The 22,689-nt window shown below is 54.9% G+C and overlaps 2 protein-coding genes and 1 pseudogene across 3 annotated transcripts; 2 read left to right on the forward strand and 1 right to left on the reverse strand.

Moving 5' to 3' along the window:
• Positions 1–3,058: 3,058 nt before the first annotated feature.
• Positions 3,059–12,037, forward strand: ORAI2 (ORAI calcium release-activated calcium modulator 2). 2 transcript variants are annotated; one of them, XM_012759084.3, is made up of 4 exons: positions 3,059–3,195; positions 5,015–5,105; positions 6,572–6,809; positions 11,510–12,037. In XM_012759084.3, the coding sequence occupies exons 2-4, from the start codon at positions 5,098–5,100 to the stop codon at positions 12,035–12,037; spliced, it is 774 nt and encodes a 257-aa protein (XP_012614538.1). In that variant the 5' UTR covers positions 3,059–3,195; positions 5,015–5,097. The 2 variants fall into 2 exon arrangements, with proteins under 2 accessions (XP_012614538.1, XP_012614542.1); XM_012759088.3 differs by lacking the exon at positions 5,015–5,105 and having other exon boundaries at positions 3,088–3,195.
• A 157-nt stretch (positions 12,038–12,194) lies between these two features.
• Positions 12,195–14,738, forward strand: LOC142862378 (uncharacterized; annotated as a pseudogene).
• A 2,594-nt stretch (positions 14,739–17,332) lies between these two features.
• Positions 17,333–22,673, reverse strand: ALKBH4 (alkB homolog 4, lysine demethylase). Its single transcript, XM_012759081.2, has 3 exons — positions 22,539–22,673; positions 18,679–18,876; positions 17,333–18,240 (listed from the first exon to the last, which is right to left on the reverse strand). The coding sequence occupies exons 1-3, from the start codon at positions 22,662–22,664 to the stop codon at positions 17,653–17,655; spliced, it is 912 nt and encodes a 303-aa protein (XP_012614535.2). The 5' UTR covers positions 22,665–22,673; the 3' UTR covers positions 17,333–17,652.
• Between the last annotated feature and the right edge of the window lie 16 nt (positions 22,674–22,689).

A 22,689-nucleotide genomic window follows, 5' to 3' on the forward strand; every position in this document is an offset into this window, starting at 1 on the left:
ACACGAGGGGGACCTTTGACTTTGCCGTGCAGAGAACAGACTGGAAGGGGACAGATGGGGGGGGCGCCTACAGTAGCGCAGGCCAGAGGCGGCAAGGGCCTGATTAGTGTGGAGGTGAGCAGGGACAGGGAGATGTGGGGGAGACCAGAGACCTCCGTGAGAGAATTCACAGGACCTGCTAGGGAGGGGAGGAGTCCAGGAATGACATGAGATTTAGTGTCACTAGCTGAGGGGATGATGGAGGTGGAGCAAGCATGTGAGGGAACGATGACAGGCTCATTTGTGGGCATGGTGTGGGCAGGGCCCTATGGACACGTGCTGCAAAGATGTCCCCCAGGCTGGGAAGAGAGATCAGGGCTGGAGGCGATGGCTGGGGGGTCATCAGGCTGCCATGGTCCTTGAAATAACAGGGGTGGATGAGACCAGGAGTGAAGAGAAGAGAGGGGACCCAGACAGAACCCTGAGGAGCATGTGTATCTAGGAGACAGCAGGGGGACAAACAGGCAGAGTCACTGGAGCTAAGCAAGGAGGGTGTTTCCTGACAAGGGAGGGGCCCCCAATGGCAGAGAACGCTGACTGCTAAACATCCTCTGGAGTTGGCAACACACCGTCTGACTGCAGAGGGTCGAGGAAATGGCCGGATGAAGCTCTCGAGAAGGCTGGCCACGAAGTAGGGAAAGGTGGTGGCAGGAGGTTAAAGAAGGTAAGACAGTGGCAGGAGAGTAGCTGGAAAGCATCAGGCTCAGAGGACAGGAGAGGGAGGAGGAGGGAGGTGGGGCTTGCTGGGTTGGGGAGGAGGGGTGGTGGGGACTGGAGTGAGTGAGGTCAGAAGATGGACACTGGGTGAGGACAGGCACTAGGTCATAGGAATGAATGGCCGAGGGGCCAGAACTGACACATGAGGGGACACAAGCCACATTAGGAGGCCACCCTCAGTGCAAAGACTAGGGTCTAGAGGAAAGCAAGGACCACAGTCCACTAACAGAGGGGATGTGTATCCATGAGCAGGACTAGAAGGTGGCTGACCCTCCCGTGTGCTGCTAAGAACTGGTCTTTTGCAAATGAGGGGTAGCCAAGGCCGTAGGAGAGGAAGTGACTTACTCAGGTCAGCCAACTAGGGAAATAGCCCAGACTGTAGCCCAGACATCCTGGCTGGGTGGCTGGGTGGCTGGGTGGCTGGCACTTGTGCACCTTGACCTGAACCTCCTTCCCCTCTGTGTAACTCCCACTCAACTGCCTGTGCACCCAAGGGGGACCCTCCTATTAATACTAGTTTTGTAATTGTTAGTTCTCCTTTCAACATGGTGCTGTCACCCTCCTCAGTCTTTTAGGGGAAAACAAAGCCATTCTCTGTGTTTAGTTAGGAAACTAGCTCTGAAAAGCACTGCTAATTATGACTGCATTTTGCTTTGTCCAGGCAAGCTGGATAAACGTGCCCGGGGGCGGAGGCACCCTAACTGGCATGGGAAGCTTTCTCAAGGATGAGCTAAGTCAGGCTGCAAGAGTGAGCATTCAACAAGCCAAGGCCTCCCTTGCCGAAAGGATGTTCATTCTATGATGCAACTGCTGCAGTTTGCAAAGTGTTTTCTTCCTGTTTTCCATTTCCTTTTACTAAGAGCTCCACATTTGAAAGCCACAGTATGATTGCATTTGGGGAACTTTGCCCCTGAAATTCAAACAATATCTTTCCCATAACCACATATAGGGGTAGGGTGGGAGGAGCAGGAGTCAACCTGGGATTTTTGTATGCCCTTGTTAGGGCCTAACCTGTCTGTTAGGTCAGTAACCAGGAGGGGGAAACCTGGTTTATTAGTTTCTAAATGCCCTCCTAGATTAAAAGGTATCGGTCCGGCTCCCAGCAATGGCCACTACAGCACAACTTGGGCTGGGCACAGTGACTCACACCTGTAATCCCAGCATTTTGGGAGGCTGAGGCCGGAGGATCACTTGAGGCAACAAATTTGAGGTTGCAGTTAGGTATGATAGTGCCACTACACTCCAGCCTGGGCTCAAAAAAAAAAAGCAACCTGAAGTGTAACTGGATTTAGCCTGACGTGTGTAGCATCTACTCTTCCAATTGTCAGAAAACTTGGATTGGTTGACACGAATGGAATTTTTCTTGCGATTGGATAAATGTGTCACGGTCCAGTGCTATTGTGACAGATGGAAAAATCCTATGTAGGGCACGCAGCAGCCTACCAGGTTCGCAGGAAGGATATACCAGGGGGCCCTGTGGCACCGAAGGCTGATAGGAATCCATCTCGCCCTCAGTGAATTACTCATGTGCACTTCCTGTTAAGAACTGTTTGAATATCTCGGTGGTAAAACCGCAGAGTTTATCTGCAGTAGCGAACAGAAGAGGCTGGGCACTGCAGAAACCCTCCGGTACTGTCCACCAACAGCCATAAGAAGGAGCGCACTGTGCCAGGCTTGGGTCCCCACTGGTGTCGCTGGGCCGGTGCGGTCCCGCCAGGCAACCCCCAACCAGCTCTGCATGGTGCCACCGTGCACCTGGGCAGACTCGGGCGGCCAGACGGAGCCTCCCCTTGCATCCCTCTCCCCCACACTTCCCACCTCACGCCTGTCCGTCCTGTTCCCACGCCCCACCCCTCCACGAGGCCATGCAGCGGTGCCAGGCACCTCTTGAGGCCCACCCTGCCAACCCCGGGCTCCCATTCTGCGCTCAGACCCAGAGGCAGAGGAATCCCAGCTCCTAGTCTGTCGCGGGGCCGGGCCCAGTCCTCCCGCGCGCCCCGTCGCCACCCGGAGGCCACTCCCGGTGAGGCCGGGCCGGGGCAGGAGGGATGCGAGCGGCTCGCGGTCTCCCTGCGCCCCACGCTCCCCTGCGCGCGGCCCTGGGGTGGTCCCGGCAGGTGAGGCGGGGACGCCCTCCCCCCGCTCTCCCCAGGAGGGCCCTGGAGCTCCGCCCCTCCCAGCCCAGAGGGTGACGTGGCCGCAGGGCCCCCGCGGGCCGCTCACGTGACGGCGGCGCGCCGTTGCCATGGCTGCGGCTGCGGCGGCTGGCGGGGGTGGGGCGGCCCGCGGAGGCGGGGCCGGGGGGGGGCACCCCGCGCGACCGGCGGAAGGAGGGAGGGGGCCGCGTTCGGCGCCCTGGCCCGACCACTGGGCCACACGGCCGCGCCACCGCCGCCTGCCGCGAGCCTGGAGCCGGGCGGGGCGGGCAGGGCAGCTCCGGTGAGTGCTCGGCGGCGGCTCCGCGCCCACCCTTCCCTTGGCTGCGGGGGGGTTGGCGGGAGGGGGTCCCCGCCCAGCTGTGGGGGCCGGAATTGGACCGGGGACGCTCGCCAGGGGAGGGACGCGGCTTCCTCCTGGGCAGGCTCAGGATGGAGCGGAAGGAAGAGAGGACCGCCGCGGAGTTGGGGGGCGGCCAGGTGTCCCCAGCCCCGCGGGATCCCGGGCCCGGTGCGGCGCCAAGAGGATTAGGAGGGCGGGGTCGCCGCCGAGTCCGAGTCCTGCAGCCACAGGGGCTTCCCAGGAGAAGGGACAAGGATGCAGGTGGACACCTTTCGGAGGCCCCCGCCCCGCGCGCCTGTGTGACAGACACTCACCATTGCCGGTGCCCCAGATGTTTAAAGGAAGTCAAGACAGGCTAAGTCCAAAACCTCTCCCCTGGAAATGTTTCTAATAGACCTGCCAGGGAGAATCGCTCGTCTTTAGAGAGAGGGTCACCGTTATCCTACAAGAACTCTTTTCTCTGACTGCTCCTTATAAAAACAACGAAACAAAAAACCCCACAGGCTTCAGCCAGGTGCGCATCCTTTGGAGCCTGTGCCACCTGGCAGAAATGTAGGGCTCCTTCTGGCCCCACTCCACCTGCTGCCTGAGCTCCAGAGTGTGGCGACCAGACTCTGCCCCTCCCCTTGGGCCATGAGGCCTGGCACAAGGTAGGCCACTGTGAACTAAAGGATGGATTGGAACCCGACCTGGGCTGCCCTCTCTGGAGGAGGTGGCTTCTCTACCTTCAGCACCTGCAGGCCTTTCTCCAGGCAGACAGACAGCCCTTCCTTCCCAACCCCACCCACTCTGGGGACATCTGCAGGGCCAAGACTGCCCTGGCCACTCCCTGGAGGCCACCCTCAGTCCTCATTGCCTGAGCACTCCATCTCCACTCTCAGAGTTAAGCCCGGCCTACACTCACTGACTGCCCCTGGACTTCCCTCTTCTTCACCCTTGTCCCTTTGGAAGCCACCAGGCCTTCCCATGCCTCCCAGTCTGCCAAATATTCATTCCCTGGTTTGAACTGTGGTCCCAAACAAGACTGACCCAGCAATTCCCAGACTGTCCCACTCACCAACTCCTTCCATGCCCCTACAGCTGGACACTGCTAGAGAAAGGCCAAACAGGGTCATGCTGCCTGGGCCTGCTGGCCGTAAGCTCCAAGTGTCTCCCACCCACATCTCCCTGCACCCTCACCCTCCAGGCAGCCAGCCTTCCCACCGTGTCCCCTGGAGGATGGGAGCCATCCCAAATGTGCCAGGAGCTTGTCTTCTTGCCTCTCAGGACCCTTCCATGGGGGCAGCACCTTGTCTTTGAGGGAGGGTCCCTATTTGCCAAGGCTACCTTCACTACCTCCCACGTCCTCATGACCCCTGGTGTTGCCTGTGGGGGTGGGGGGGACCTTTCCCTTGCCTCCCTCCCTCTCCACTGCAGACCATTGGAAGAGGGTACCCCCTTCTCTTGCTCCCCCACTGGGCAGTGAGATTCTTGCCTCTTTCGCCTTTGCTGCCTTCGAACCAAGTGCAAGAAACATCTCTGGGATGCAGATGGGAGGAAGGAGAGATGCTGGAGGGGAGCAGAAGTCAGCCCCGCACCATCTGCCCCCCGCACTCTGTGTACTGTCTTCCTCAGACCTGCAGGCTCGGTTCTGTCCCATATGGGAGAGGCAGAGGCAGGGGGAGGGGAAAATGCATTTCCAAACTATGACATTCTCAATTATGTGGAGCTAAGCAACGGATTGGTTTAATGAGCAACACTTCTCTGTATTCTCCCCAAGGAAAGGGACGTTCCAGGGATGGAAGTGCTTGAACGTTGCTGCTGGCTGAGATGGGACCGAGCACCGAGCTGGCATTCCTATAAATGACCTGGTAATTGGCATCCTCTGGCAGAGATAAGAGAGCACAGAACTGTTCCCGGGGATGCTGCTGGCCGGTGGAAGCCGTGGCTCTGCGGCCTGGCACACCAGAGACCTTTCCCCACCTCCAGCACCTTTTTAAGCCCCGCTGGAGGCTGGCGTGGACGGATGAAGTCTGGGGCATTTCCTCAGCTGCTGACCCTGGTCAACGCCGGCGGCCCCACCCATCCACGCACTCCCTGGGCCCTAGAAACGCTGATCTGTTTGTAGTAGCTGAAAGTAGGCTCTCCATGGAGCCTGTGGGGGTCTGAACAGAGAAGTTACTCTCGATGCCAAGTACGCCGCAAGGTGCCTGTGCCCTTGAAGTGTGTGTCCTGCAGATTAATTAGCGCCGGAGCCGGCGTGTGGCAGCCAGGCCAGCCCCTTGGGCCATAGGAGACCGCCAATCCCCTGTTTGGATTAGTGGAGATTTGGGTTTAAAGTCACAGATCTTGACAGATTAGTCCTTCTGATATTCAGTCCTTGTTATTGTCAAACCAGATGTCTACCAGGTAGAGTACAGGCGTCTCCAGTGTCTGTTTCTCCTTAAAATGTACTTGCGTCAGTTGGTGGATTCAGTTTTCATTTTGTGGAAGGGTTCCATTGCAGCCTGGATGTGGCTTTAGTTTTATTTTTTGAGGGCACACTGTACTGACTAAAATTTAAGTTAGATTTGCGAAACTGGCAGCTACTTGGAAATGTTTATTCCACGATTGGCACCTGGACGTTGAAAGCAGGTTTGAATCTCTAGTTGTCTTGTTCAAACGTCCTGCAGGTGGGAATCGTTCTGAACATGAAGGCGTGAGGTCAGAGGTCAGCTGCCATGCTCAGGATCATGCAGTCGACTCAAATCCAGGTGTTCTGACTTTAAGTGCTAGGCTCTTTCTAAACCACAGCTGATGCTCCCTGAAGGTAGGTGCAAGTCAGAGGAGTCAGTAGGGACTTTGGGCCATTCCTGATTGGAGCCTTTCTAGCCATCAGGAGGCTGGGTTCCAGCTTTGTGGACAGATGACCTTGCTGCAGCAGTGCCTGGTAATGCACGCCTCACCTTCCTTTCCTGCAGGTGGCCCCCATGTTTGGTTTGGGGACTGCCTTGGAGACCAGGGCTCCACATCCCTACTCGCTTTGGACCCCCATGGCTCTGATATGAGCCTTGTACAGCAGGGCCCAGGGCATATTAAATGGTCTTGGGACTGGCTTTTCTTTCTTTTTTTTTTTTGAGACAGAGACAGAATCTTGCTCTGTTGCCTGGGTTAGAGTGCCCTGGCGTCAGCCTAGCTCACAGCAACCTCAAACTCCTGGGCTCAAGCAATCCTCCTGCCTAGGCCTTCCTGAGTGCTAGGATTACAGGCGTGACCCACCACGCCCAGCCTGAGTCTGGCTTTTCAAGGCCACAGAAACCCTCTCAGCAGCCTGAGCATGTCTCTCTCCCTTCCCCAGCCTGGCTCCCACCATGAACGCTGAGCTCAATGTGCCTGTGGACCCCTCCACTCCCGCCTGCTCTGAGCCTGGCCACAAGGGCATGGATTACCGCGACTGGGTCCGCCGCAGCTACCTGGAACTGGTCACCTCCAATCACCACTCGGTGCAGGCCCTGTCCTGGAGGAAGCTGTACCTGAGCAGGGCCAAGCTGAAGGCCTCCAGCAGGACCTCAGCCCTCCTTTCCGGCTTTGCCATGGTGAGTGCAGCCCTCAGGGGAGCTCAGCCAGTCAAATCTGGGGGTAGAGTGCTCCCTCTGGGCCACTGGCAGCCAGGATGGGACTTCTCATTGGGAAGTGTCTGCCCATGTCCCAGCTCCTCCAGGAGGCTGTTCTTTGAGGGGTGGGGTGGGGGGAGGCTGTGCTGGGAGGATGGAAGGGTGGGATTCCAATGCCCTGAGTCCTCAGAAAGCCCCCCTTTGTGTGCATGGAAAGTATTTGCTTAGCAAGGAGGTTAGTGCAGCGTGATTAAAATAGCTTCAGTGTTTCAGTGTACAGGGTTTCCTCAGGAGAGATACCCACGTCTGTCCCATCCCGGGCACCACCCAGAAGTTTGGAAATCTGAGAGATTTGAGCAGGGACTCTGGGATTGATTGGGGTTTTCTCAGTTTAGCCCAGTTGGGGATGCAGACTTGTTCCCTGAATGTGGCCTCTGGGGTGACAAAGCAGAACCTCTGGCCTGGCTCCCGGCTGCCCGTTTCCCTGAGTCATCCCCCAGGCGTCATCCTCTAGGACAAAAATCAGTCTGGGGGCAAAGCCTATCTGCTGTTGACTCCAAACCCACATCCCTTGGGGGAATTTTTCCTGAGGTTGAGGACTCAGAGTGAGAAGCAACAGTGTGCCCAGAGGCCTTATTGGGCTGGAAGCCATTTATTTCTTTATGTAAAAACGATTGTTTTTCTAAAGCCCAGAGCCTCAGTTGTTAAATTGGTAGGGCAGCTTCCAATAATAAGCTGACGGAGCGAGCCACTAAGGCCACAGGGCCTGCTCAGTCATCAGTATGGGCCACTCTTGGACAGGATGAGTCGTTTCATTGAGAGGGTGAGGCTTTGTACAAGGCAGGGCAGAGGTCACCTAGTTTTGTGTTTAGGTCTGTAGGTTAAAGCAAAGGCTTATTTAGGTCTTGTGGGTTTTTTTTTTTTTTGTTTTTTTTTTTAACATATTGACAAAGCATATAATTATATGGTATACATCTTTGGCTCAGAGTGACTTTCTTCCACGGTTTTCATCTCATTAAAAGGACAGAATATTTTCTCAAGCTTAATTATAAGGAACATGTGAGAAGTTTAGATGTCACCATTAAATTGAAGCTTGTTTTTAATAGCACAGAAGAATTATAATATTGCATTACATTTTTCTGGCCTGTGCTCCCCCCCACACCTTTGAAAAATTAACTCTTAAGTGTTTAACACAGGTGGTTTCCTTTCTGTGGGGGGCCTGGGATTTGGAAATCGTTTCCTGGCTACAGCTGTCTTTTTTAGACCTTGGCCTTCCAAATATTTGGCTTTACAAACTTAGGACAGCCTTACAATTTTTCAGCCAACAAAATGCTCCCCCAAGACTGAGGCTTCAAGATCACTAAATAAAATTTGAAAAGAAGCCCTGTGAATAAAGCTATATAACACAAGACAAGTGGACCAGGCGTGCTGGCTCACACATGTAATCCTAGCACTCTGGGAGGCCAAGGCGGGTGGATTGTTTGAGCTCAGGAGTTTGAGACCAGCCTGAGCAAGAGTGAGACCCCGTCTCTATTAAAAATAGAAAGAAATTAGCTGGACAACTAAAAATATATAGAAAAATGTAGCCGGGCATGGTGGTGCATGCCTGTAGTCCCAGCTACTTGGGAGGCTGAGGCAAAAGGATCACTTGAGCCCAGGAGTTTCAGGTTGCTGTGAGCTAGGCTGATGCCATGGCGCTCTAGCCCTGGCAACAGAGTGAGACTCTATCTCAAAAAATAAAATAAATGAAACAGGATGTGTGAATTCTGGAGGAAGAGTTTGACACTTAATGACTGCCCTTGGGGTATACAGTGGTGTTAGAATGAGAATAGTAGGGGTGGGAATCGGGTCACCCAGCTTGCTGGGGCCTGGGGCAGTCCCATTCTCCTGTAATCAATCATTTCCTGTTCATTGATGAGTGTGTCCTCTACCAGCAAGTGCTTCCTTATGCAATTTGGAGGCACATTCCAGAAGTGCCTTTGCTCTCTCTTCTAGGAGTTTTCTCTCAGGGAGACTGCCCCAGCCTGACATGCACTGGCCATAACAGAGTATACAGTTGTCCCTTAGTATCCTGGAGGGATGGGTTTCAGGACCCCCAGGGGTACCAACATCCACAGATGCTTGAGTCCGTGTGTGGCATTTGCATACAGCCTACACACATCCTCTTGTATACTCTAAGTCATCTCTAGATTACTTAGAACACCTAATACAGTGTAAATGCCATGTGAATGGTTATACTGTATTGATTTCTTATTTGTATTATTTTTTATTTTGGTCCTCCCCCCCCCCCATATTTTTGCTACATGGTTGGTTGCATCTACAGATTCAGAAGCCTCGGATATGAGGGCTGCACTGGGAAGCCGGCGTGCGCCCCCTCGGTTGATTAGATGAATCTACCACCATTCAATCAGATCATTCCTCAGACTGGGGGCAGCTTGGGGAAAATAAGTGATAGATGCAGGGTATCAGAAATCCTAGCTGAATCTGGCAGGGACACGGAACAGTGAAAACGCACACTTTGCTAGGTGGGACCCTCGTTTATATTATGTATTCCCTAATTAGAATTGCAAACCTGTTCCTTCCTCCAACAGCAAGCAATTATGCCTAACCATTAGCTTATTTCCTCATGTTTAGCCTTGCCCTAACTTAGAGAACCAGTGATCCGAGGCCCCTCATAAAATCTCTGCATAAACACAGTAAAAATGGCCCTTGGGCCTATTGAGGTGGAACACAACCACTCTTTGTAGACCTTATCTCCTGCCTTTTAATCTACTTAGTTCCTTCTTGGAACCCTCTGTAGTTTGTTATACCCTTTTGTTGGGCCATTATCCTTCGTGGAACTAAGAGCCCACCCAGAGCCACAGGAGCACTGAGAAGAGACCACCCCTCAGTATTGTATTGTGACTACTGTCTTTTAGATATTTTTTACCATGGCCCCAGCCATAGCACTATTGAATTGCTATTCAGGTCTGGTGCACTCGGACTGTCATTATCTTCTTCTACCTACCAAGTATGCCATCATCATTGAAGGTGAGGTGTAGGGATAAGGTTCCCCAGGAGGCAGTAGTAGCTGAAAGTTATGAAATCTTATATATATATTTAAAAACAGGGATGGCTGATCTAGGAGGCAAACACTGTGGGTGGAAAAACCTTCCTCAGTATATTTTTTTTTTGCCTCCCTACCCCCTTCTTTGACTAGTCTGGCTTCTTTGGCTGCCCGGGGAGAAGGTCCTTTGTTCCCCTGCAGTCCTTGCTGGGCATGGACTAAACCCTCCATGGGGGGAGGGATCCACAGTGCTGGGGGCAGGTGGGGACCCAGGAAGGTGCCTTGGTCTGACTGCAGGGGAAGTGTGGGAAGGGCTTGCTGTGAAAACCCCTCGGGGTGCATGGTGAGCAGGCAGCAGTGACTATAGACACCCCCTGCCACGGAGATAAGCGGGAGCTTCGGGTTCCCTCTTTGGGGCTTTTTCTTCCTTTCATTTAAAAATAATTTTTATCTCATCAAAGCGTAGTACATGAATATATTTTTATTTTTATTATTATTTTTTTAGACAGAGTCTCATTCTGTTGCCGTACTAGAGTGCCACGGTGTCAGCCTAGCTCACAGCAACCTCAAACTCCTGGGCTCAAGCAATCCTTCTGCCTCAGCCTCCCGAGTTGCTGTGACTACAGGCAAGCACCACCATGCCCAGCTAATTTTTTTTTTGTATATATTTTTAGTTGGCCAATTGTTTCCATTTTTTTTTTTTTTTTTTTTTTTTAGTAGACATGGGGTCTCATTCTTGCTCAGGCTGGTCTCAAACTCCTGTCCTGACCTTGAGCAATCCTCCCGCCTTGGCCTTCCAGAGTGCTAGGATTATAGGCGTGAGCCACTGCGCCTGGACTATATTTTTAAAAATGCTTATAGCAAACCCTAGCAGCCCTGCGTCCCCAACCCCTTGAGGAGGGCACTTGGCTTTGGCTGCAGGTTTCCAGATGACACGCGGAGACCATGGTGCTTGGAGCATCCGTTTCAGGCCTCACCCACCCACTGGTCTCCCCTGCCTGCGGTGCCGATTTCTCTCCCTCGGCCCAGCCCAGGCTCCTTCCCACAGCTGCACCCCTCACTTCTCCTGCCTTTCCTGGCCTTCAGACATGCAGCTTCCCCCAGCTTCTGGTCTCAGCTGCAAGCTGCCCCATATGGTCTATACGAGGCCGTTTGGGTGCACAGTTCCAAGTCCGAGAACCGTGAGGAGCCTCACTTTTTACCTTTTGAAAGGTCAGTTTTTATTTTTTAAAAAACAGCCATTTCTGCAGCTAAGCCAGCTTCAGCCTGGCTCTGACATCAGCAAAGCCACACAGACCCATGCCCAGGGTCGTGGGCATGTGCCCTGGGTGCTAGCTGGGCACCACAGAGGCATCCTTGCTTGTAGGTACAGGATGGCACCTGGGGGTGATCACCTGTGTGTCTTTGTTCTGTACTTTTTAGATTTTCCCTTAGTGTGATCTTCTTTAGCTAGTCAGAACTTTTTGAAATACTTAAATATCAAGGAGAGGTCCTCTGGTCTTCAGGGCCCCAGAACATGGGTGAGTCCCCAAGGTAGGTAAGTCTGTGGGTGCCCACAGCCCTCCACACTGCCTGGCAGGTGGCCATGGTGGGGGTGCACCCTGCTCTCCCCACCCAGCCCTGCTCTTCCTCGCAGGTGGCCATGGTGGAGGTGCAGCTGGAGACGCAGTACCAGTACCCGCGGCCGCTGCTCATCGCCTTCAGCGCCTGCACCACGGTGCTGGTGGCCGTGCACCTGTTTGCCCTGCTCATCAGCACGTGCATCCTGCCCAACGTGGAGGCTGTGAGCAACATCCACAACCTCAACTCCATCAGCGAGTCGCCGCATGAGCGCATGCACCCCTACATCGAGCTGGCCTGGGGCTTCTCCACCGTGCTGGGCATCCTGCTCTTCCTGGCTGAGGTGGTGCTGCTCTGCTGGATCAAGTTCCTCCCCGTGGACGCCAGGAGCCAGCCTGGCCCCGGCAGCCACACAGGCTGGCAGGCCGCCCTGGTGTCCACCATCATCATGGTGCCCGTGGGCCTCATCTTTGTGGTCTTCACCATCCACTTTTACCGCTCGCTGGTGCGCCACAAGACAGAGCGCCACAACCGTGAGATCGAGGAGCTGCACAAGCTCAAGGTGCAGCTGGACGGGCACGAGCGCAGCCTGCAGGTCGTGTGAGGGGCTGGGCCGTGCCCCAGGGGCCAGAAGAACTTGCCAGAACAAACGTGCTTGCGTTTGGGGAGACTCAGCAATGCAAACTGCTCACCAGGCTGCTTAGACACTGCCAGGTGGTTCAACACCAAAGTTTTACTTCTGTCTTAATGTAACAACCTGGATGATTTTCCCTGAGATGGAACAGCTGGTAATTAACCAAGACACTGTTGCTGAGAGCTTAGGGGGCAAAGAAAGGCTGATTCCTTGGCCCTGGGATTTCCTGGGTCCGGGCAAGCTGAAGAGGCTCCGGGGGATCCATCCACAGGCCCTGTCTCAGGAAGGGCTGTGAGCAGTACCCAGTGGCCAAGGGACTCTCTGAGACTTGGAACGTGCAGCCGGCCAGGGAAGGGAGCATCTGGGCAGGGGCGTGAGTTCAGAGGATTGTCCCGGGAGCCCTTTGGGGAGCATGTCCATTGGTGATTAGGTGAGGACTGTGGCAATCAGCTGGGTGCAGGAGGACAGCTTGGTGTTTCCTCCCTCTAGCCCTGGAGGGAGTTGGGTGGCCTGGCTTGGGTGGGGAGGTGGCGGGAGGCAGGAGCTTGGGGCACAGACCAGCGCAGCAGGTGGGGTGGATGCTGCAGCTAATGTCAGAGTTGCCAGGCCCTGGGGAGATTCCAAGGGTGGGAGGCCTGGCCAGGGTCAGGGAGGCATGTCTGTGGGCATCAGTGTGAGGTGCCCACCGAGAGGGACAAATTAATTGAGGGGTGTCTGAGGCAGACGAGGCTCAGGTTCTCTTTTCCCAACCAGCCTGGAGCCCAGGCCCCATGCACTCAGTGAAGCCACCAGGTTGGGGAAAGGACCCACAGTCCGGAAGCCTGCCCAGGTTGTTGCTGCCCATGGCCCCAGGTGGCAGGAGGGGACAGCCTGGGGGGCTTCCTGTTTAGACAAGGCCATTGGCTTGGTCTGGCCTAGCTTGTTTGTAGCGGGTCTAGGAGCCAAATGTGGGCCTCCTTGTGAGGACACCAAGCAACTGCAGGGGGTGAGATGCCACGTGCTCCCTGCAGGGCCCTCCAGGCCTGTCAGCCAGCACAGGTCCCTGTGCACTTGCTGACCCAGCTGTATGGTGTCAGTTCTGGCATTTTCACTAAAGGCACCTAGTAGACCTGCCCCGAGTTCTTGGGTGGAGACACACACACGCGCACATGCGCCACAGCAGCGGCTGACGTGGGAGCGTGCTGCTCCCTAGCTGCTGTTAGAAACTGTGTTGACCCCACTCCCCAGCAGTAACCTGGAGAAGGACAATTTGTCTTTTGTTCTCATAGTCACTGGGCGTGGTCATGCTCTGATTACATTTCCTGTAATGGTTTAATATCTCTGCGGGGTCTGGGCTATCTGGGCTGTGGGATTCCGGATGGCCCAGATAAGGTCTCTGGGATGTGACATACTGTTGAGAATAGAGACCTTGATACACAGAGGTGCCGGGAGCCTCAGGACGCTGTGCTGAGAAGCCCCACTGTACGCTGTGGCATCTGTGGGGAGCCCGGACATCGTGCCCTTGTCTGTGGGGCCAGACAAGATCCCTACACCTTGCAAAGGGTGTGACCTTTGCAGCCCCTGCAGACATCTGTCTGTGACTCGCTTGCCTCCTAGCGCATGTCTGTACTTCCCTGGAGCCTTATTGAAAAGGCTCTTCTGGTTTGGTATGTGTTTGCTTTGCTAAAGAATGTCAGTGTCACTCCAAGACGGTTGTCTTGTGTCCTGGTAGGGACAAGACAGGCTGGCTGTTCTGAGTGGTGGCCCTCCAAGGCTGGGGGCAGCAGGCCCTAACTCTGGCCTGAGCCTTTTGAGAGGGCCGAGCTGGGCCCTCTCCTGCTGCCCACCTTCCCGGGCCATCTGGTGCCAGTCCACGGAGCGCCACACTCAGTCTGTGGAAAGGAGATCTCCGAGGCCAGTGTTACCCCTGGTCCCCACAGGCTAGGTGCCCAGTGATGGTGCCATGTGGCTACAGACAATGCCACATACATCTTTAGTGCTCTGATCAGGAGAATGGTGGCCTGTAGTTCCTCATTCTCTGGTTTCATCCAGAGTGCTCTCCCGGTTCCAGCCTGTCCAGTTCTGCAGTGTGGGGCAGACAGTTTGTGTGGGGCAGAACTGACTGTGGACATGGGCCTTGCTTGTCAGGAGGGGGAACCTTAGGGTTGCCCCAGAGCTTGTGGGGAGATGCAAGGGGAGCTGCTGTTGGGAGCTGCAGAAGCCACTTGCAGGTTAGAAATTTGGTGTTTGGAGGTTTAGCCTGATTTCGAAGAGTGTTCTAAGAATCGTAGCCTCTGCTGTAGTGAGAGGTAGTGTGGGCCGCCCTGGAGCCATCATGGCTTGCCCTAGTTTTGAGCGGAGCCTTCCCAGTGCTCCAGACATGCTGAGGCCATTGCAATGTGGAACACACTCTCATTTAGCACCTGACACAAGTCTCGAAAAGCAAGTGTTTCTATTTTAGAAACTTAGAAGGCAGAATGTGTTTTAGCGTCTTCTAGGAAGGTCTGTTGAGGACAAAACCACATAAGCCTGAGTGGGTCAGAGTTCACCTGCAGTTGTTACTGTATCGTGCTGATTATTTATGCATGACATTACGCAAATCATGTATGGCGAACATACCTCCTGTCCCGTGTGTGGGTTCTTTAAACACTTGCCCTGGATTGAACTGAATAAACCAGTAAAGCTGTTGAAAGCGCTTTCTGTTCCTGGCAGGACGCTGCAGGCAGGGGACGTGCTGCAGCCCTGGTCCTTCCCCGTGTCTGCATGGGTGACCCCCCAACCTGGCACAAGCGCCCTTCTCGACCCCACCTGCTGCATTCTGTGGCTGGTCACTGGCTAGTGTCCCAACAGGCTGCCCTGGTGAGGGGCGTGGACATCTCTAGAATGGAGAGTCAGGGTGCGCACACCCAGACACGCTGTCCCCAACAGTGAGTGCCTCTGCCTGCCACTTCCAAGTCAGGGCCCTCTCTTTCCAGAAACAGGAAGAGACAGCCCCACATGGGTGGCTGAGTACCAACAGAGCCTATTTAAACAGGGTTGGTATGAACGTCCCCCTAAGCCGTCCAGAAAAACCACGGAAGTTCTGGTTGCATGGGATATTCTCCAGCCCCAGGTCCCTGTGACTCTGGAGCCGGGGCCCAGGCTGCACAGGCGCATGCAGGTCCTCCCACGGGCTGGCAGCAGTGATGCGGAAGCACCCAGATACGCCGTTTCCAAACAGTCACCCACTGAAGAGGCCCCCTTCCAGGAGAGAATTTCCACCCCATATTTTTAATTTTCTGGCATTTCAACCTAGAGGCTCTTGGGAATCAGGTGTGCAAAGCAACTGGCAGCACCATACCCTGCCAGTCCAGAGGGCCCACCCAGCCTCGAGCAAGACAGCACTTGAAGTCGGGCTGCAGCTTCCTTAGAGAAGACCCTGCCCTGCCCCTGCGAAGGGCAAGGGACAAGTTGCTGTTGACTCTGTGGGCCACTCTTGCAGTGAGTGCAGCGAGCCTGCCTGGCTGGGACCCACTTCACACCGCGGACCCATTGAGACAAGGCTTTTGTCTTGACTCAGCTCTGGAAAGTTATCGGTAGACTTCACACAGCCTGAGTGGGGCCCAGCAGGGCAGGGCTGGGACAAGACGGAGCCTGGAGGCTCCTTGCTAAGCTGTCTTTCCAGGCCACCTACTGGCTGCCTGGGGGTTGCTGTGAGACATAGGACATACAGGTTCAACACCAATCTAGGCAGGAGTAGCCCCAGAGAATGTTCCTGGGACTGAGCTCTGTCCCTTCCTGCTCCTGAGTTAGGACCAGCCCGGCCCTCACCACCCACCACTCTGAACACATCTCTGCAAGAGGCAGGCTGATGTCAGCTGAGCTACCCCTCGGCTTACTCGGGAGCAGGACGCCACAGGAAGCTGCCCTCAGTATTAGTGAGTCCCCCACAGGGGACTCTTGCCTTCCTCTTGTTGAGCCTGCAGGAACATCAGAGTGGACAGCCTAGTCTGCACAACACAAGCCTGCTGCCTAAGGAAAGTGCTGAAGGATGTGTGAGGCCACTTAGCCAACACGAGGTAAGCAGGTGGTGGCACCCGCAGGTGGTGGCAGCAGGGCCCAGCCCTTCAGAAGTGTGCAGCACAGTGTGCCAGGAGCAAGGCTGTGTAGAAGCACAGTCTGGTACCCAGCCTGGCACTCTCATGCCCCATCAAGCCGGGCTAGGCATGGCTGTGCAGACAGTAGGCACGTGGGGCCTAGTGTCTCTATGTCACAGCTTCCAGGACAGACTCAACTCTCTCAGCTCTCTGGGGGTCACCAACCTATCATGTAACAAATGTTTCCTAAAGTGTATGTGAGGGATGCTGGGGAGAACAGTTGTCTGTGCTCAGTGGCTCCCAGGCCTCTCCTGGCGAGGCCTCCGCATACAGCATTCTGAGTATGCGTTTCCCGCAGAGCATGTCGCAGGCTCTGCCCAGGGGAGTGCCCGCTGTCAGGGGCAGAGACCCCGCACAACGCCCTCTAAAGTAGACCACCAGGCCCAGGTGGCATCTGCATGCCAGTGAGGACCTGCATAGGGTCCTGACACTGGGAAGAAGTCATGCTCCCCCCTCATGCTCCCCAGGAGCTGATGGGAGCAACAGCCCAGGGTGTCTGGGCGCCCACCCAACCCAACCGCCCCTGGCAGCTGGGCAGCTTCTCCACTGGGTCTTCACAGGGTTCTTCAGACCTCACCAGGGGCTCAGTAGCTGGGCAGCCAGCAGCTCCCCTGCCGGACAGCTCTGGGAAGGTTCTGGAGTGACCTTGCAGAATGATGCTAACTATGTGACAAGGCCCTGCTCCCCCAAACTCAGTTCCCAGCATGTGGAGGTGAGCTGAGTGTGTTTGTCTCATAAGCGCAGGAGAGAGGGCTAGCCATGGGGGCCAGGCTCACGCCACCCCCTCAGCTGCCTCGGCCTGCTGCTAACTCTGGCCACTGGTGTACCTGGGTAGCTGTCCATCCAGGTAAGCACCCCACACTGCACCAGAGCCAGAGTGAACACCCTTGTGGTGTCCTGGGAGATAGGAGCCTTTTCCCTACTTGCTAACAGCATATGGGAAAGGGAGCCAGGCTTTCAGACTTCCCTGCCCTCGTCGCAGCCCCCACCCCCAACGGTCAAGCATGACCCAGGCTGAGCCTGGCTCAAAGCTGTCGCCAACTCTGAAGTCTGGACTTCAAATCGTCTACCAATTCCGTTCTCCAATCCAACACGTTCCCCAAAGGAAGGGACTGGACAGTGGGACATCAGGAAGCCTCAGAGAGACAGATAAAGAAAAAAATAGTTTTAAATATTCTCAACTTTTTTAAAGCTCAAACTATCCCACCCTCCCCAAACTGTGTCAAATAACTGAAGCAGAGTGGCCACAGTGCAGGTCGAAGGGGACTGACTGAGGTGTATTCTCGCCAGAGCCAGCGCCCGGGCAGGGCTCACACTGCCTGTGGCGTCGGGGGCCACATGTCTTCTAAAACCTAAGGAGCTGGGGAAAAGCCCTATACTGGGCTCCCCACTTCAATCCCAAGAATGGCCAACTCTGGGGCCAGTGACTCCGGCCAGGCCCAGCGCCAGCTCCTGTCCCCAGGGAGGAACTCACACGGGCCTTCCTTGGAAGGAGAGAGCGATTTGCAGGAGTTCATGGCCCAGTTCTTGCTGCCTCCCTCCGGGACAGAACTCGGCTGATAGCTCCCTGAAGGTGGCACAGACGCGGCGGGCCTTGATGTGTCTGCGGTGGATGGCGTGCTTCCACTGGTGCCTCGCGGCCCCTGTGAGCACCAGCAGGGAGCGGCGGGGCAAGGGGATAGCCACCTCCACCTCCTGGCACAGCACGGACCTGCTGGGGGCTATCACGCTGTCCACCAAGGCCTCTGGGGTGGCCGACGGGGCTGAGCAGAGCAGGAGGCTGCCAGGCACCTCACGGCACATGGACAGCACGGTCGGGGACAGGAGGTTGAGGCTGACCAGCCGCTCCCCCCACAGCCAGGCGTCGTCCAAGTGGGAGTCAATGGCAGAGCCCCGCTCGGGGCAGTAGTCCAGGTTACACTGCTCGACCGGCCGGAAGCCCTCCAGCCCGGGGTAGAGGCCCATCCTCCGCACCACCTCGCGGCTAAAGCTGGGGAGGCCTTGGAAGCCCGAAGTCTTCAGCTTCTGTTTCCGAAAGTTGACTTTGGGGCCGTAGTCCTGAAGGGTGAAGACAAAGGGAGGTGAAGAAGTGTCTGAGTTTACAGGAATGTGTATCACAGAGGTGGTCTGAAGAATTCAATCGCAGTGACCAAGGCAAAGCAAAGCCCTGACTTCAAGGATGGGACATTCCAGCAGGAAGAGGCAGACACCGAGGAGACAGTAAGCAGCTCGGTGGTTGCCAGGGGGGGGGGCAATGGGGAGTTACTGCTAATGGGTATGGGGTTTCTTTTTGCATATGAAAATGTTCTGGAGCTAGAACACACTGCCACGACCCTGGCTACCCACAGCCCCGACCCTGGCTACCCACAGCCCCAAGGTCAGGGGAGGCTTGTCCACTACCAATCCTGGGAGTGCGTGGAGGACTCTGAGCAGTGGGACTATCCCTTCAGTTTGGCCCTGCCTTTCTCCCTGCCCCCCAGCTAGGGCCTGGCTTACCTGCTTCCTCCGTCCTGACTGTGAGAGCTTCCAGGGCTCCAGGTCCATGAGACGCACCATCTCAGCTTCTTCCTCCCGGGTCACAAAGTCCTCTATCAGCATCACTCCTGGGAAGGGGAAGCCCCAGCCCTCAAAGTCAGACTCCTCGGCGCCCACGGCCCAGCCAGTGTCTGAGCAGTAAATGAAACGGTGTGTTTTCTGTAAAAGAAGCATGGTCCTAAAGCTGTGGCAAACCTTCACCCGGCACACGTGGGTCCTCCAGAGGCCCCTTGTGAGCACAGCCCCTGCCCGGCTGGCTGCCTGCCTCCGAGTGGGTTTCTGCTGGCTCAGCCCTCCCCGGAAGCCACCCTGGAAGACAGAACCCCTGCCCCAGGCTGCCTCAGGGAAGGCCTGCAGCCCTTTGAGTGAACAACTCGGGCTCCCTTTTCATGTTTTTACTTCTGTAAAAGGAAGAGCCTCTGCACAATCCTATTTTCATTCTCCATTTTACAAAAGTGGCTCAGCAAAGTTAAGGAGCTGGCCCAAGGTTGCACAGCCAGGGAGCAGCCTGCACTGTTCCTGGTTTCTGTGGGGCATCTTCTATCCTTTTCAGCCTCAGGAGGACTGAAGGAACAGGCCTGTGTGAAAGCATACAGCCGGGCCAGGGGTTGAGAAACCTGCTCATCGTAGAGAAGGGGCCTCTAGGCTGTCCATGGGGTGAGTGGCACGTGTTGGGAGGCCAGGGGGAGGCATCTGTCTGTGCCCCTGCCCTCCTCCTCTTCCTGTTCGTACATATCACACACAAACTCACACCCCTGTACTCCTCACTGTCTCAACAGCTGCTTCCAGGAGGACCCAACTGTCCTCCCCTGCCCCTATCTATGCACCCAGCTTCTTTAGGTGGGGCTGACCTGGGCCTATCACAAGTCTGAGTGTTGCCCAAGAGGGCAGCCCCCTTCCCTGGGCCTCGCTCTGCTCCCCCCTGAGCTGAGCCTCTCCCCTTCACTCTGTCCTCCAGGCAGACCCTGAGTCATGTTGCCAGTGATTACTTAAATCTCTCCCTTGGCTTCAGCTGCACTTTCCTCTTCTGGCTCTCTGCATTAAAAAGAGTTAGTTAATGAAATAGCTAATACTTGCATCCATAGTATTAAGCATTTTATATGGGTTATTAATAGTTTCACCCCCAGGACAACTCTAGGAGGAGGGTACTATAACCATCCCTACGTGTGAGCTAGAAGCGCAGATGTTGCAGGTTCTGGCCAGAGCCACCCAGCGAGGACCTCAGAAGCCTCCAGAACTCAGGCCAGGCCCCTGTGGCCTTGATCCTCTTCCTCTCCCATCCCCAGCTGTGGGCCTCTGTTTTTCTCTGAGGATTTCACTCCGTGCTAAAGCTTCACTTCCAGCCTCCAACTCCAGCTCAGATACTTCCTGAGCTTCGGACCACCATCTCCTCCATCTCCTGGGTCCCTCACATGGGGCACATTAAAACTGGGGAGGCATCCTGGACATCTCACTCTCCTTGTCCCATAGCCATCAGGATGGGATGGTGTCCCATACACAGTGTCCTGTGTCTTCACACCCATGGCCACTAGTACAGTTCAGACATTGCTCAATTAAAAAAAAAGTTTATCAGCTTATTCACATTGTGCAGCCATCACCACCATCCTCCTCCAGAACACTGTTTTTATTGAGACAGAGTCTCTGTTGCCCGGGCTAGAGTGCCGTGGCGTCAGACTAGCTCACAGCAACCTCAAACTCCTGGGCTCAAGCGATCCTCCTGCCTCAGCCTCCCAAGAAGCTGGGACTACAGGCATGCGCCACCATGCCCGGCTAATTTTTTTCTATATATTTTTAGTAGTGCAGCTAATTTCTTTCTATTTTTAGAAAGAAAAGTAGAGACCGGGTCTCACTGTTGCTCAGGCTAGTTTCGAATTCCTGACCTTGAGTGATCCTCCAGAGTGCTATGATTACAGGCGTGAGCCCCCACGCCCAGCACTCCTCCAGAACTTTTTCATCTTGTAAAACTGAAACTCTGTCCCCATTAAACAGTAATTCCCCTCTCCCCATCCCCTGGTAACAACCCTTCTACTTTCAGTCTCTATGACTGAGGCTACTCTAGGTACCCATATAATAGGAATCATACAGTGCTTGTTTTTTTGTGACTGGCTGCTTTCTCTTAGCATAATATCCTTAAGGTTCATCCATGTTGTAGCATGTGCCAGAATTTCCTTTCATATTAAGGCTGAATAATCCATTGTGTAAATGTACCACATTTTGTTTATCCATTCCCCTGTCAAGGACATTGGGCTGCTTCCATATTTTAGCTAAGGTGAATAATGTTGCTATGAACCTGGTGGTAAAAATACTTCTTCATGGCTGGGGGTGGTGGCTCACGCCTGTAATCCTAGCACTCTGGGCGGCTGAGGAGGGAGGATCGCTTGAGGTCAGGAGTTCGAGACCAGCCTGAGCAAGAGCGAGACCCCGTATCTACTAAAAATAGAAATTAGTGGGACAACTAAAAATATACATAGAAAAAATTAGCCGGGCATGGTGGCACATGCCTGTAGTCCCAGCTACTCGGGAGGCTGAGACAGGAGGATCACTTGAGGCCAAGAATTTGAGGTTGCTGTAAGCTAGGCTGACGCCACAGCACTCTAGCCTGGGCAAGAGTGAGACTCTGTCTCAAAAAAAAAAAAAAAAAAAACTTCTTCACCACCACTTTGTTTTCAATTCTCTTGGATGTATACCCAGAAGTGAGATTGCAGAATTTTAAGTAATTTTATGTTTAATTTCTGAGACATGGCCAGGCGTGGTGGCTCACGCCTGTAATCCTAGCACTCTGGGAGGCCGAGGCGGGCGGATTGCTCGAGGTCAGGAGTTCAAAACCAGCCTGAGCAAGATGGAGACTCCGTCTCTACTATAAATAGAAAGAAATTAATTGGCCAACTAATATATATAGAAAAAATTAGCGGGGCATGGTGGCACATGCCTGTAGTCCCAGTTACTCGGGAGGCTGAGGCAGCAGAATTGCTTGAGCCCAGGAGTTTGAGGTTGCTGTGAGCTAGGCTGACGCCACGGCACTCACTCTAGCCTGGGCAACAAAGTGAGACGCTGTCTCAAAAAAAAAAAAAAAAATTTCTGAGACATGCCATCCTGTTTTCCACATGACCTTAGGTACTTTTATCACGCACAATGGGCAGTTTCCATGCTGGCTTCCCAGCTTCTGCACTGTGATACCTGCCCCACTCCTCTCCTGGAATCTTTCTAAAATTCACCTTTGACACTCCTTTAAACCCCTTCAGGAGCTCTCCATGGCTTTCAGGACAAGTCCAGCCTGCACAGCTGACACATGGGGGACGCTCTGTGGTCAGAGCCCCTCAACCTCTCCAGCCTCGTCTCCCTCACTTGAAGCACCACTCCACCTTCCTACCCCAGGCCTCTACCCATGCAGTTCCCCGGCGGATACGCCCCTGTAACCGACCACGATACTTCCAGGTCAGTCCAAATGCTCTGATTTTTTTCATTAGTCAACTGGAATTAATTGCCTACGTGCCCATTTTGTCTACGGCCTTTAGGCACTAGTATTCAGTACCCTCCACCCTTTCCACGTCGTTTACCCCTCGTGCCGCTGACCCCCCAGCACTTGACCCAGAGGGGCTAAGTCGAGGTTTCCTGACAGTTTCTCCAAAGTCCCACAGGCGAGCTGCGGTCGGACACACCTACATGCCAATCCCTTCCTCACTCCCGAGACTCAGTCCGCAACACCCTTACTGCAAGTGCCCGACAGGCTTTGAACCAGCCTGTCTCATGACCAAGCTGGGCCTCAGTTTCCCCATATGAAGAATGGAGTTTGTGGGCGCGGTCCCTCTCCCAGCCCTTACCGCCGGGGGGACCTGCCAGGGTGGGTCACCACCGCGTTGCCGCTCGCATATCAGACAGGTCCGGATGCCCTTGCAACCACACTGCCGAAAGACCTCTGTCGTCTCAGCGGCCGCCGCAGCCGCCATTGCGCTGTCTGGGCGGCCAGGACGC

This window comes from Microcebus murinus, chromosome 19, assembly GCF_040939455.1.
Source record: "Microcebus murinus isolate Inina chromosome 19, M.murinus_Inina_mat1.0, whole genome shotgun sequence".
Classification (NCBI taxonomy): domain Eukaryota; kingdom Metazoa; phylum Chordata; class Mammalia; order Primates; family Cheirogaleidae; genus Microcebus; species Microcebus murinus.

Excerpts from the sequence above, each read along its gene's own strand:
- ORAI2 (XM_012759084.3), top strand. Across the intron at positions 6,810-11,509 it reads TCCTTTCCGGCTTTGCCATG|GTGGCCATGGTGGAGGTGCA; the intron begins GTGAGTGCAGCC and ends TCTTCCTCGCAG.
- ALKBH4 (XM_012759081.2), bottom strand. The coding sequence starts at position 22,664 with ATGGCGGCTGCGGCGGCCGCTGAGACGACAGAGGTCTTTCGGCAGTGT. Across the intron at positions 18,877-22,538 it reads CCTGGCAGGTCCCCCCGGCG|AAAACACACCGTTTCATTTA; the intron begins GTAAGGGCTGGG and ends CTTCTTTTACAG. Across the intron at positions 18,241-18,678 it reads AGTCAGGACGGAGGAAGCAG|GACTACGGCCCCAAAGTCAA; the intron begins GTAAGCCAGGCC and ends TTCACCCTTCAG.